Here is a 14674-nt window from a genome sequence, read left to right on the forward strand (position 1 = left end):
TAAACAATAGACTCTGTTTCTCTATGATTTTTGGTTTTTATATATTATATACAGGTTTAAAACTTTACTGTAACACATTCAGGATTCTCTGGTTGGATTTCATTCCCTGTATCTATTGTCAACCTGAGTAGACAATAGATACAGATACAGTTTACTGGTTGTCATACCTTTTGCATATTTTTTTAAACTTCTCACTCATAGTGAGAGTTGCAAACTTTGAGTCTTCAGTCAGTTACAACTTCCCTCCAAAGAGTGTTGTTATTGATACAACCTGTTAGTAACTGGATATTGTGTTCACTGATGGGAAAGTGACCTGATTGGAGTTTATGATCAGCTGATAGTCAGTGTAACTGAAAATGAACCGGTTCTAATCACCACCACAAGTCCCATTTATAATTCAGAAGGATTTAATTCATAAATACGGGAGGAAATCTATTTAACAATGATAGATGATGTTACAACTTTAATGGCTTTTTTCATGTTCTGCTCAGCTGAGAAATTAATCTGCTTTACGTTTTATTAAAAGACAAACCTTCACCTTAGTAGACTTTACATATAAAATAAGTGTATGTGAGTAAATTGATATGGCGACATTTTAATTAAATGCCAAATTTATTCTAACCTTTAATCAATGTAAAGTTGCTTCCCCTATCAGAACAATTAATAGTGGCTACTCTGTTGAAATGCTTATATTTTTTTTCTTAAGCAGTAATTACTTTTGTTCTATAATACATCTGCATTGTGTCACCTGACTCTTGAGAATGAACGAGTGAGGAACAGCGTGTTCCACCCTTTTATAATTAGCAATTATATATTTTGTTAGTTTATAGTTTTCATTTGAGCCTTATGAGGCTCCGATCTGGCGTGCTGTGGGTTGGAGGAAGTGCAGACACAACAAAAAGCTCAAGCTGCCACCAGAGAGAGGGCAATGCTAGAGGGAATGCTTTCTCTGTGATTTTGTGCCTTTGTGCAAAGAAAAGGGAGATGAAAGTAAGAGCCTCTGAATTATGGGCGGGGTTGTATGTGAGCTGGCATTATTATTTACCTCCTTCATGGGGTCTTAGCATACAGTTGTGTGGCTGTCTGGTGCTCCTCTTCCCCCGGCTCGTCATCTGTTTGCTCTCTGCGGTCAGCCGAGCGGAGCTGCTCACGCAGGTGAATAGACGGAGAGATGCTCCTGATTATTTGTGCCGGGCTTCCTGGGCCTGGCGATTGACCAAACGCGTGTACTGTGGTTTCTTGTAGGACGCTGTCTCCCTTGTGTGGGTGGATATGCTTCTCTGTGGTGCTCAGTCACTGCATTTAAATGTCCAAAATGCACACTTCTGTCTGCTCTGTGTGGGTGTGTGTGTGTGTGTGAGTCCGTCCCCGGGGACCCCTTTAACTCAGTCAGCATCAGTTCGTGTACCTGGGGGAGCTGATGGCGGAGCGGCACGCGCCCTACCCTGCCCACCCAACACCAGAAGCTGCTAATGAGCTACTGTTGTACACTCTTATGAAATATAATTGCATTATGGTGTGTAAATAAAGCCGGGGCTTGTTGTCACAGCGTATGCTCCCCGGCTGGCCAAACAGGAACAACAAGCGGGAGGCGGGTGAGGAGGAGGTGAGGGGTGAGGAGCAGAGAGAAGTGGGACGCTCAGGGGAGCAGCTGAAGCACGTTTTTCTGGAAACTCTGGAGAATTGATTAGCTTTGCTGTGAAAGATGACAGTTGATGTTTGTCTTTGTGCATTTTGATCCACACAGAGTCTGACGTAGAACATATTGCCACATTTATGTGTCTCTTAAAATGTATTTAACTGTATCAAACAAAACTCAAAACTGTGTTTTATGAAGAGATACTGAGCAGCATCAGTCTCAGTTTAGTAGAACAAGAAGTCAGAGAATGAAGAAAGTTCACAGTTGGTGCTTTTTTATCATACTTATTTGAAACTTGGCAACCTTCAGAGCTACACGAGGCTTTGGGGAACAAGGTGAGACACAGGGCAGCTAATTTAATAATAATCTAAATACAACAAGGTTGATTAATTAATGTCAATCTACAGAGAATCAAACAGACTTTGGACTTTATTTTACATGTTTTGATGTTTAAACGGGAAAGGCATTGTAGGCTGAACATCAAAGTAACATAAGATATTCCTAACTTTATAAATGAGTCTCTGCTGACAAGGTTTCACTGACAAAATTTGCCTAAGAAAAGAAACTTCACTACACAAATTACATTGAGTAGTGCTACTGTGCTGCTAAACACTACATATTAATTACTGTCAATCACATTTTGAAACGTAGAGATTTTATTTAAGTTATCATGGAGCAAATAGTTGAACAGCAAAGTAAAAACCCTGGACACGTTTTTGTTTTTTCAAATATTGTCCATTAAAGTTTATCATTATCCTGGTAATGAGTGGTAATGAGTTATCACAAAGTTTGTATTATTCACCGGGTACATGATGAACAATACGTTATTTCCCGTCCATATTATTGTTTGAACAGGTTTTTCTTTTTTGCTTAATTTTTTTCACATATAGGTTTTCATATTAAGTGTCTTTTTACATGTCTAAAATGTGCAACACCTTAAATTAGACCAGCCAGTCGTCCCTCACATGCCTGAACTTCGTTTGATATACAACTAAAGGTAAGTAAACGCTTGTATGATTGTAAAACGCTAAAAAGGTTATCAGTTTGTATAAATTGTTTTAATAATTTAATTGTTTTAAGTCAAGATAATGCAATCTATGTTAAAATTGCTCTTAAGCTGTTAAAATTAAAATTTCTCAAAACAAATGTGATTGGCTTGTAAAAATGGCAAGCTGTAGTTGAATCCAACAAGTACCTGAATGCAAACTTGTCTGCTCTCCTTGAGCACCGTCAATAAAATCATGTAATTACAAATTATAATAACTCTGAATTAATTTTTTGTTTGTTTGTTTGTTTTTTTTCAGGCGATTCGTTTGTCGTTGGAGCAGACTTTACCGCCCGAGCCCGATGAGGAGTCAGTAGAACAAATCAGCAAACTGAGAATCCGCACGCCGAGCGGCGAGTTTCTGGAAAGGCGTTTCCTGGGCAGCTGTCAGCTCCAGGTCCTCTTTGACTTTGTGGCCTCCAAAGGATTTCCCTTCGAAGGATTCAAGATCCTCACCACCTTCCCTCGTAGAAATGTGAGCATTCTGCATATTTCCTTACCAATGTGAAATAACAGTGTGGAAACTGACGCTCTTGCTCATCTTGGTACATTTACAAATTTAATTTGGAGATCATTCGCCACTATTTACTGAATATATATATATTTTTTTTTGTTAAGCAGTTTTAAATTGCAGGAAAGAAACAAAACAGAAAGAAACCCATTATATTTAATCGAGTTTATGTGTTTCACTTTTTAGTTTTTTTATTAACCTCAACCTCAACAAGATGGCCTTTCTATTCTCATATTGTTTTGAGATTTCACCTAAATTAACGCAGCATTATCATTTGATCCTTGTATTATATCGAATTTAGCATATTCAGCTGCAGTTTGACTTAAATAATGTCACATTTCTATCCTGCTGACCATGCTTCTCTGCAGAACAGTTTGCCGATGGACCTGGCTAACGTTGGTGTAGTACAACTTGATGATGATTTAGCTTGGTAGCAGATTTTAATGTGTTTCCGCTTAATTGTCTCTAGACAAATCTTTAGAAAACGTTCTCTTGTTTTGCAAACTTTGTGGGGAATGGGAGTCACGTTGTATAACTTTCATAGATCTAAACTTTATCTACAGCCTTAAATTTAACATGATGAAATGTGTAGAAACTGTGATGGCAGTACAACAACAAGAGAATTTTAAGTTTATTCAGGGATCCTGTTTCAAACGTTTAAAAATGTCTTTATCAGGACCCAAACTGGTTCAAAACATCCCTTCGGTACATTCATACGGTGAACATGTTTTTGCTTGCTGGAAACAGCTCAGATAAAATGCCTTAGTTCTTTTGTATCCTGCAAAATAAATAAGGTCTAGGTGTTTTGGCTCATCATGAAGCCGCAGAGGGAATTTGGCATTAGCGCTAAGGCTAACTGAGGGAGTAGCATGTTAAGCTGTACATTAGACATTACCAATAGTGCAGAAACTCAAATGGTTTGTTAAATTTGATTGAAAACCGCTATTACAAAGATGTAAGTGCTTTAATCCTCCTTTATGTTGTCCACTAGAACAGAGCTACACAGCAGGTTTTGACATATGTTAAGTTATAACGATCATCTCTGCTGGAAAACTCTTCCGCTGTAATTGGCTGTTTCAGTTGGACACGAGATAAACCTCGGGCAAACAGCAGGGATTATGGTAAAGATAATCCGCTGTAATTTTCTGATGATTCAATTTTTCTATCTCTTTTTCCTCTTTCTGCTTCCATCTTAGTCCTGCTGTTTTACGCCGTTGCAGTACTGCTGCACCGGTGCCTTTGTTTTCTTGTTTCTGAGCTATTAAAACGTTGAATCTGTCTCTGCGTCCTCCTGTGTCCATGCATTATTTAGTCAATATTAATTATTATCGGTCCATTGTCCCTGCAATACAATTTGACAATGTTAGGACACAGTTGTCAGCACTAACAGTAGTAGTTTCCTTGGCACTTCTGTTGATGCCTGGCAGCAGTCAGCTAGCTGCAACCAGTCATTAGAGGGCTTGGCCGCCACGCTCCGTGGTAGCGAGCTAATGAGCGCTGCTCTAACTACCAGTTTAATTAGCCATGCTGCTAGATTTCCATTAATCAGGACAGGAGTGCATGTTGAGGGGTGGTAGTTTTTGCAAAGAGATGTGTGAGCGTAGGCTTGCCCAGGCAGAGCGCCATTGCCGTCTGCAGAGACCGTCAGGGCACAAACACCTAACACACACATTAACGCGCAGCTCACACTCCCGTTTCGTCGGCCTCGCACAATTCAACACATGCACAAATATTTTCAGGCAAACACATGCCCCGCTCACAACTTTGTCACTTAAAGGATTCACAGTTGTCTCTTTATAATCAAGAGTAAACATGTGTTTGAGACAGAGATAAAGATGTGCCTGCGTCGCAGATGAAATTCCAGCAAAAACAGGATGGCAGGATTAGAGGAGAGCGGGGGGTGGGAGAGGAGTCGGAAGAGAATGGTGATTGCAGAGCTGGTGAGGGAAGAGAACAGAAAGGACAAACGCTTGAACAAAGAAAAGATTTAATCAGAGAAACAGTCTGAAAGACAAAAGGATAGAGAAGACAAGTGGCGGCGATATTAAAAAGTAGAAAACGGGAGATAATTCCAGAAAACCGAAAGGCAAGCAGCCGAGTGTTAGTGCCAGTAGGAGGCTGCGAACACAGGCCCCCGTCTAATCCGGCAGCTCTGTGTTGTAATTAAATGAGAGGGAGCATAGAAAGCTCCCATCCCGTCCAGACGCTCTCACTGTTGCTCTGCCAGGCTCAGAGGATAGAGGATAGAGCACTATTGCATTTGTAAGACCGCACAACTGTTGAAACCTTCTTTAAGTTTTCCGTCGCTCTTTGTGCTGCTTCACTATTTCTGTCTTTTCAGCTCATTTAGCTTTACAGAATCCAACTTTAGAAAATTAGTTGGAGCTGAATTATGATGGTGTTCTCCAGGATAAAAAGCTCACTTTAGTTTTGCTTATGTATATATCTAGTTGCAGACCTTGTTTCAGCTTGAATTTTAATGACTTGAATGTTTAAAAATGTCTGATTTACGCTTCTGCAACCTTCCTTCTCCCTTAGCCAGTGTCTATTAGTCTCCACATTTTGGACTCAGTGTCTTCGTCAACATTTGGTATCAGAGGCTTATCTCTTCAGCACTACAGCAGGCCTTACACTGGCATCATTTGTACCAGGCTTAGCCGTGCTCAGGGAACTAACCCTTCCTCCATTTCTATGACTGTCAGCGGGTTTGACGAAGAGCGGGAGGGGGGGGGGGTTGAACGGCTCAGTGTTTCAGTTTTCAGCTCTTCATTCAAGAATTTCCCCTCCTTTGATACTTCTCAACGAGAAAAAAAGGTCTTCTTCCTTCAGCATGTGGCAAAAATGTTTAGGCTGCCATTAAAACGGTTTGCAGTGGGCGCTTCCTGTGCGGACGCTCACACAAACCCAAACAATGTCAAACAAATGTATTGGGTTTTCTCAACATGTCACCTCATCGTAATACTCCATCCAGCGCTGGACTCCTATGTAAAACGAGAGATGGAAAAAAATAAACGGTGACAAAGAAAGACGCTGTTGTCTGTGCTGAAATAGGTTTTACATCTGCTACAAAACCGCGTTTTGTTTTTCTTGTTATCTGAAGGTGTCCTGGGACGACACATGGGAGGTTAAGCAGCCTTTACTTTTAATAGTTTGTTGTTTTTTGGGGGGGGGGGTTCTAACAGTCTTTCCATCTTATATCAACACCAGCACTAGCATAATTCAGTGTTTCTTTTTCTGAACATAAAGACGGATTTTGGTCTTAAAATCGCTTTTCACTCAACATTTCGTTTTGTTTATTGTTGCTTTGCTGAAAGATTTTTGGCAGTTTAGCACACTGTTACTGTTATCAGAGGAATCTGCGATAGGAGGAAGTTTATTCTGGATTAGAAGCCAGTAGATGGCGTTTTGTAAAGATTTGTGGATTTTAGATTTAGAGACACACCAACCAGTTGGCCAGAGATGGGACAATTTTCCTCAAAAATCTGATTAACTGAAGTTTTTCTTCACCATTTATTAAACACGTCAAAACTTAAGAGCTCCCACTGTTTTTGTTCTATAAATGCTTCCAGGACCATGGGAAACGTTTGGGTTCAATAAGTCATTTTAAAGTTTGGGACATATACTTTGATGGAGAAAAGAAGACTATCTACTTATTTATGTATTATTCAAAGTTACCACCTCTTTTAAAGAAACGGCAACACATTTTTTATGTGATAATGTTGTAAAGAAAAAAACAAAAACATCTGAATTGTTCAATATTCCAAATCAGTCGGTCATACCTCATTAAACATAAACAGAAGAAACCTTTGTAGGATTCTCTACCACTAAATTATAAGTAGTCTATTTACATCTAACACAAAGTCAGAGTTGAAAGCACAAACTTTATAGAGATTAAATGTTATGTAGCAGATGGTGTGGCTCATATTGCTCTCTGTTGTGAAGACTGTGACATCTGAATGTGCTTATGCGACTTCCCAAATCACTTAATTTTATCGCAATATTTTGTGGTATTTATTGAGTTAATGACAAAAGTTGCAATGAAAAGGAGAAACAGGATTTTTTTCTGGGAATTTCTTGGTGAACAGCAGCTAAATCAGGTGCATCACAGCTGAAGAGCATCAAAACTAAAACAGCAGAACAGATTCATCGTGTCTCCAGTGATTCTCTAAACTCTCTGTAAATCATCATATACAGTAAAGAATGCAATGTTGCCCACATTTCCAACTAAAAAAGACCAGATTTGTGTGAAAATATATCTGAAAATGTCTACCGTTTTAAAGACAAATAGTTATTGGGGCTTTGCTTTGATTGTTCAGTTATATTTTTGAACAGAAACATTGCGAAGAAAAATCGCTTGTTCAGCGCAGGTTATTTTAAAATATCTTTAAACATTTGTAAAGAGAAAATTAAGCACTGAACTCTGCGTTTTTAGCTTTTATTGTTTTTTTCCTCATCCCTTTAAACTTCCCCCAAACTTAGCTTCTTAGAAACACTTCTTATTCACCTTTAAGTTGATTATTTAAGAACAAGCTGCCTTCTCCTCGCTCCTCTTTCTTTCTCTCCTCCTTTTTTCTAGTTTTTTTTTTTCTTTAAATCTTCAGTCCTCCCCCAGTCAAGTCTTTTCCCTCCGTCCTTTGAAGTGCCGTACTCTTTTCTGTTCTGCTCTGTTCACGCCCCAGCACTACATGCTGTCAACGCTCCTGGCAGCAGATAATGATCTCCCACTGCTTTTGTAATTGGCCAAATAAACACTTGACAACACTAGTTTAAAACAGACAAGTTATTTGGTTTTAATTAACATAGCAGGGCCTGTAATGGCTTCATTAAAAATGCGTTATTTCAGCTGCACGTCTGATTGCGCTGGAAACGGACATCTTGAGGGCCCTGTGTTTATTTTGCCTTTCTTCTCTTTCACAGCGGAGCGTTGCTCGGTGTCGCCTCCTCTCTTATCGGCCTGCTTTATTCATTTCTTTCCAGTGACGTACAATCGTGCTGTTTATTTTAAAACTCACATTAATAGCTAATTATGCGGTTTTAACTGTGTTGAGACACCCTGTTCCTGTGGTGGTAAATACACAGATTTTATTTATTTATTTTTTTCTTCTTAAATAAGTGAGACAAGAGAGAGAAAATTAAAGATTGTGGAAAAGCCCCCATCTGTTTTCTTGTTTGGATCCAATTTTTAAGTGAGGCTTTGTAATGCAAGGTATCACATTTATCTCTCTTATTATCTCTTTAAAATTGATCTCAAGTTTAAAAACAAAAAGTTAATTTAGCTCTTACTGTTTTGATTTATGGGATTTATCTCCCCGTTGTTAATTAGCTCCAGATGTTATTCTTCTAATTGTTAGATGAGAAGCTCAAAATTCAGAAGTCATATTTTCAGCCCTCCTCTAATTCCACTTATTGATTTCACTGTCAGATTTAAAAGTCATATTGACTCGAGGTTAGATGTTATCTCTGTCCTGTTTTGTATGACTGCATGTGTTTATGAATGCATGCGTGGCTGCATAGGCAGGAGAAGAGAGAATATGGCTTAGGCAGAGCAGAGGAAAAACAACAGCTTTGTTTGTTGACAGATGCCTCCATGCTTATGGTCTGTTAATTGGATAACAATGTAAACAATCACCGATGGCGCCCGTCTCCTGTGTCAGTGTGGCATGTTGTTTCCCTGCTTCTCTTTTTCAGAGTCAGATGCTGCTCTCCCTCCCTGGTGCACTCTCAGGCACAAACCCTTTCCACCCAATTTTACTCTCAGAACACACGCGCACACACCCCGTGCCGATTCTGCACACACACCTGCTCCACCACAAAGCCTCATTTACTCCTACCTGATGCTGTGGTGTCACAACAGCCTGTCGGGTTCATTAGCATGGCAGCCATTTGTGACGCGCCGCTCCTGAGGTGGGAAAAGGAACGCAGCGATCCTGTTCGCCATTTTTCCTCCTCCCACCTTTGGAGGCTCACGCACGCAGGCTTCTCTCCACAGCCCAGAACCCTGCTGGGGAGTCAAGAGTCTAAATGACACATTGAAATGAGGACGAGGCGATGAAAACACGATCCCAACTTCCACACGGAGTGACATTTTCAAACACCTGTGGGAGATGGAGAGTTTATCTCACGCTGATATATCCTGCCAACCTTCCCCGTTGTCTCTTGGCCTCTTTCTATTTTCTCACCCTTTCACAGCCTAAAGTGGGTCAGCACTGTAGGAAAGGAGAGCATAAATGATAGGTGGCAAACTAATATAACAGTCAACTACATAAAAAAGAACATATGTTTTTCTCCTGAATGTTAAATAATCAATTGAACATCTTAGTTAAATACATGCTATTAGATGTGTCGTTAACTTATTTTCTACAATTCATAATAGTGCTTAGAAATTAATTCATAATTGTGGAAAAAAGGGTCTATAGGAGTATTAAATGTAACTTATTACAAAAGTCCTTGTGTAATATCATGCACTTTAAAGCTAAAACTATATTTAGCAGGTGTTTAGTCTAAATTTTTTGGTTAATCCTACATATCAAAAAACAAACTGCAGTTAATAAATGTTACACAGGTGAGCCCAAAATTATTCACACCCCCGGCAGATTTAGGTTTAAAGAAATTTTTTAATGGTACCAACATGTTTCTTCTCACTGTAAATAATATTTCTTAAGCGGTTCAGGTATAATCCTGGCTTGAATCTGATAGAGATCAGATCAAAGATCACAATGACAAACGAGGAGAATATTTTTTTTTACGCATTTGGGGACTAACGTTTATCAGCCGTTCATTCTAAATGTTTAACCCAGTCAATAAATTTGATCTATTTTATGATTTGAAAAGTTATATTCAGTTCTCCATATTCAGCAGATTTATAAGTAATATTTCCTCATTTAGTTTTAAATAAATGCTTGGATCATACTGTTTGAACTCGTTTTAAAATTTTTACCATTATTTTTATTAAAGATTATAATAGAGTAATTACCACATACCATCCCAAGCCTTTTTAGACACATTTTTTAACCCAGAAATCCTCCCTAACTGTGACTGATCCACAACTCTAACATTAATAATAAAGATCTGTGTAATTAGCCTGTGGCTGGTGAGAATAAGTAGAGTTGTGGCTCAGTTCACGGTCACTGCTCATATTTCTCTGCCTACGACTGTCTGTGTGAAGACTGTGACTTTACTTGTTGGGGGTGTGACCTTTACAGCACTCGGCTTGCCCTCTGACCTTTCTACAGCAGGTACAGGGAACCGGCTAATTATCCCGCTGCGAGGTTAGGAAAGGATTCCTAATCAGACGGAGCTGATGCAGCAGTGATCAGATAAGCCCCGGACACATCTCGGTGTCACACCACCTCGCCCGCTCGGCCCAGGTGTTAGATTGGCCCAATGTAACACTAAACCTCCAGTGATTAGCTCACATAAGCTAAGAGGCCCACAGGGGTGGCTGATGTCAGGGAGAGTCGGGTTGTCCTGTTTGGTAAAAAACAGCTCAGAGCCCCTTTATGTGAGCTAACCTGATCAGTGGCGCTGTGGGTGGTACAGCGTTATTCCTTTCTACAGAATTGCTTTTATGAGGAGCATTCAGCGCCGCTAAATGTTTCTCTCCTTTACACCATTAGCAATGCTTCTCTTTGACCTTTTTCACTGCTTAAATTAGTCCTTATTAGTCGTTTAAAAACACATTGGTTAATTCTCTCTCTCTCACTCGCCTCTCTTGGCCTGTAATCTTCATCAGTTTGTTCTGGATCGGAGCTCTTTTAAGAAAACAAACCAAAACGTTCTCTCAGGGTAACTGGAGTCTCACTGCTCACATTTCTGCTTAAACGTTTTTTTTTTTTTTGTTGTTTTTTTTTGCAAACATTATGTTAGAATAATACACACACACACACACACACACATAAAACTACAGCTACACTGTTCTCCAGTATAAATCCCAGCAGATCTCTGACCAGTCAGTCACAGAAAGATTTTAATGGCAGTGAATTGAATTGGCTGAAGCAGTTCTGACTTAATAAGGATAAATCTGAAGAGGCTTCTGATACGTTTTAGATATGGTGGGAAAAGAGATTTGCAGTCAACATTTAGTTATGTTACAACTTCTAATTCTAATGTGTTTTGTTAGGATTTATTTGTGGTGCCTATGAAGAGCAAGAGTTTTCACCCCCCCCCCCCCCCCCCCCCAATTAGAAACTATGAAAATTTTGTTGTGCATTCATATTTAGCCAAGTCCTCTTCCTGTTTATCACATCTTCAGTAGGGGTGTGTGATTTGAACTTAGAATACAGATGGACTCCAATAATTGGTTTGAAGACTTCTGAGGTCAAGTGGTTGTACTAGATTGTATTTTGGGCTGTCAGAGTAGAGGAGGCTTGGTAAAAAAAAAGTTTACTTCACTTCAAAGTTTTTGGTGTTTTTTTTGCAAAACTGTAACATCTTATTGTTGTGAAATGTGGGAATGTTCAGTTGGTATGAATAACTTTGCAAGCCTTTTGCGACTTTTATGGTCCAGCTTTCAGGGCAAACTGGTTTGAACTTGTTCTAGTTTAAAAAGTAAACACTCTAGGCACTGAGAGAGAGTATTATTTTGCACACACTCTAAAAAGTATATTTTGGGCTGTAGTTCATGTTAATCTCACTTAATTCTTTTGGTTTAGTGATGACAACTTACTTATTTATGTTGAATTATCTCAAAAGCTAAAAATTTTTAACTTAAAGAAACTTTTTACATTGATTTTATAAAAATAAAAAATAAAAAAAAAGTTTGATGCTGCGTTCATATTTTACATTTGATGTCATGACTCAAGCTTCATCAGGACAGATCCTGTACCAACCAGATTCTGTAGTGGCACAGCGTTAGCACGCAACCCACATAAGGACGCCTTAGTCCTCGACACGGCTGTCACAGGTTCTCTTCCCGGCCTGATGTCCTTTGCCTCATGGTACTCTCTCTTTCGTTACCCACTTTCCTGTCTAATTATTCTCAAATAAAGGTAGCCTGAGGGAAAAAAAACTTTTTTAAAAAAAGGTCCTTCATTAGTTTACTTGTTTATTTGAAGCAAACTAAATGATTTGAGTAATACTGACTTAAATTTGTCAAGTTAAACCAACTTAATAAATTATGTTGGATAAACTTAATTGAATTACTTGTTACCATGTGAAGCAATTCAGTTAAGATGGTTCGACTATTATTTTTTCAGTGTAGATGAGTATATTTATATTTAAAATGCATGGTAAGTGTAGTACATTCATTTTGTACTTTTATTTACATTTGCAAGAATTGTGTTTGGCAACACTTTATTTGAAGGGGTGTGACTAAGACTGATATGACACTGTCATAAACATGACATAACATCTGCTATGAACATGAAGGAGTCTTTATGAAAGTCTATGGCTGTTGTCATAAAGTGTCACTCGGTAAATAATGACACTTTTAATGCAAAGTTGGTTTAAAAGTTGCATTAAAAGACCATTAAAAGTGCCAACTTTGCATTAAAGTGTCATTATTTACCAAACAATGCAAATTTTGCACTTTTAATGGACTTTTAACGCTACTTTTAAACCAACTTTGCATTGAAAGTGTCATTATTTACCGAATGACACTTCATGACAACATTCATAAAGACTTCCTCGTGTTCAGAACCACTTCTTTGTTATATTTATGACAGTGTCATGTCAGTCTTATGAACAACCCCTTCAAATAAAGCGTTACCTTGTGTTTTAATTGTGTTGAAGTAATGTTGCTTATTTTGACCAGTATTGAAATGAACCACTGGCTTGTTCCAGGACTTTTAATCTGAGACGGCCCAATGTTCCCCACACCTGTTTCTCCTCAGATCACCCAGTTGGATCCCGGGTCAACTCTGCTGGAGGCCAAGTTGTTTCCTCAGGAGACGCTCTTCCTGGAGGCTAAGGAATAGGAGCGGACCCTCTGAATGCTGAGAGAACCCGCTCACTGACTAATGAACTGGCTGGACGCACACTAGTCGCAGAGCGTGGCCCCCTCCTCCTCACAGTCTGGGCTGACCATTCAAACACACATATGCTACCATCTCTCAGACTACCATACACTGGCATGCACATCCAGTGACACACACACACACACGCAAACACACACGTTCAAATAAGCTGTTCTGCCCACGGCCTGTTTTGTGGTACATGGAAGTCTGGTGTTGCACAGAGAAGAAAGGACAATGTCACAAGCACACAGCCAAATTTTCACCTTCCCCGAATCTCTGTCCATCTTCCTCAATTGTTCACACACCTGACAACTTCACAACTCCAAACTGCTGTGTCATGGTTCTCTCTCACAACACAAAGAACAATAACAGTGCTGAGAGACTAAGTAGACAAATCTTTGTCACAGAAAAAAAAAGAGAATAAATAAAAATTAAGGACTTCTTCCCCTGTTTCCTCATTTGACACACCAAGGCCGCTTTTTTTTTTTTTAGGTTTTTGTGTTTGAAATACAACTGAAATGCTAAGATTGTAATAAAATGAATATCACAACTAGATGTTGCCCTCTGAAGGTTGGGGTGCCTCATCTCCACCTGTATTTTACCCCATTAGCCTTTGCCTAACTCCATGTTTTGGCCTCTGCAGGGACGGGACTCGATGTCTCTCTCTGCTTCCTGGGGTTTTAACATGCACTGCCCCACACGCCAGGTTGATTCAGTTTTCTTTTTTTTTTCTCCTTAGTTTTAATTTTTTCTGACATTTTTCAGTTTGATGCTGTATTAGTTTTAGTTTGATATACATTATATAAAATCTATGAATACAAACACCCGTTTGTCCTGCCCAGAAATCTGTTTAAACTTGTCAGACACACACCCACCTATCATTTTACTTACTTAACTTTTTCAGGAAGACATTCATATATTTATCCTGATAATTCAAGTGGGAATGAGGGATGTTTTGTACACCTGTGATAGACATGAATGTCATTAATTTAGTCTTTTCATTATCTTTTGAGCCGTTTTGCTTTCAGACACAACTTCAACTTCTTTAAGACAATAATTGGGCTCACAAATAGAATTGATGGTTTATTTTCTCGAATGCACATAATATACATACTGTAGATCTTCTAATAAATGCATTGTTAGGGCACCAAAACAAAAATGGTCACACACTGTAATATTGCCTTTCACTTTGATTATAGCACATATTTGCTGTGGCATAATCCCAAAGTTGTGGTGTTGACTTAAAAGTTTTAAGTAGAAAACAAACCAATTAAATAAATACACAAACTCTCACATTTCCACAAAAACTCAGAATTATGCCGTTTGTGAAAAGAGAATGAACAACCTAAAATTTAACCAAATGTTACTGGATATATTTGAGGCTGAATGTCTGCTTTTACCCCTGTGGATTACAGAAACTTAATTGCAAATTCAAACTAGTGTACTCAATTTTTTTGTTGAAAAGCTACTTGCGTCAATTCACCCTGGAAAAAACCAAAATATCTTCAACGCATAAAAAACAAACG

At 38.8% G+C, this 14674-nt stretch overlaps 1 protein-coding gene across 1 annotated transcript in view; it reads left to right on the forward strand.

Annotated features, from left to right (window-relative positions):
* faf1 (Fas (TNFRSF6) associated factor 1) overlaps positions 1-13972 on the forward strand; it is a 71563-nt gene extending 57591 nt beyond the window's left edge. The window contains exons 18-19 of the mRNA XM_028028110.1: positions 2944-3159; positions 13026-13972. Of these exons, the coding sequence (XP_027883911.1) occupies positions 2944-3159; positions 13026-13109 (300 nt within the window). The 3' untranslated portion in view covers positions 13110-13972. The remainder of the gene's footprint in view (positions 1-2943; positions 3160-13025) is intronic.
* Positions 13973-14674: the final 702 nt, after the last annotated feature.

The sequence above is a fragment of the Xiphophorus couchianus genome, chromosome 9 (genome assembly GCF_001444195.1).
Source record: "Xiphophorus couchianus chromosome 9, X_couchianus-1.0, whole genome shotgun sequence".
Classification (NCBI taxonomy): domain Eukaryota; kingdom Metazoa; phylum Chordata; class Actinopteri; order Cyprinodontiformes; family Poeciliidae; genus Xiphophorus; species Xiphophorus couchianus.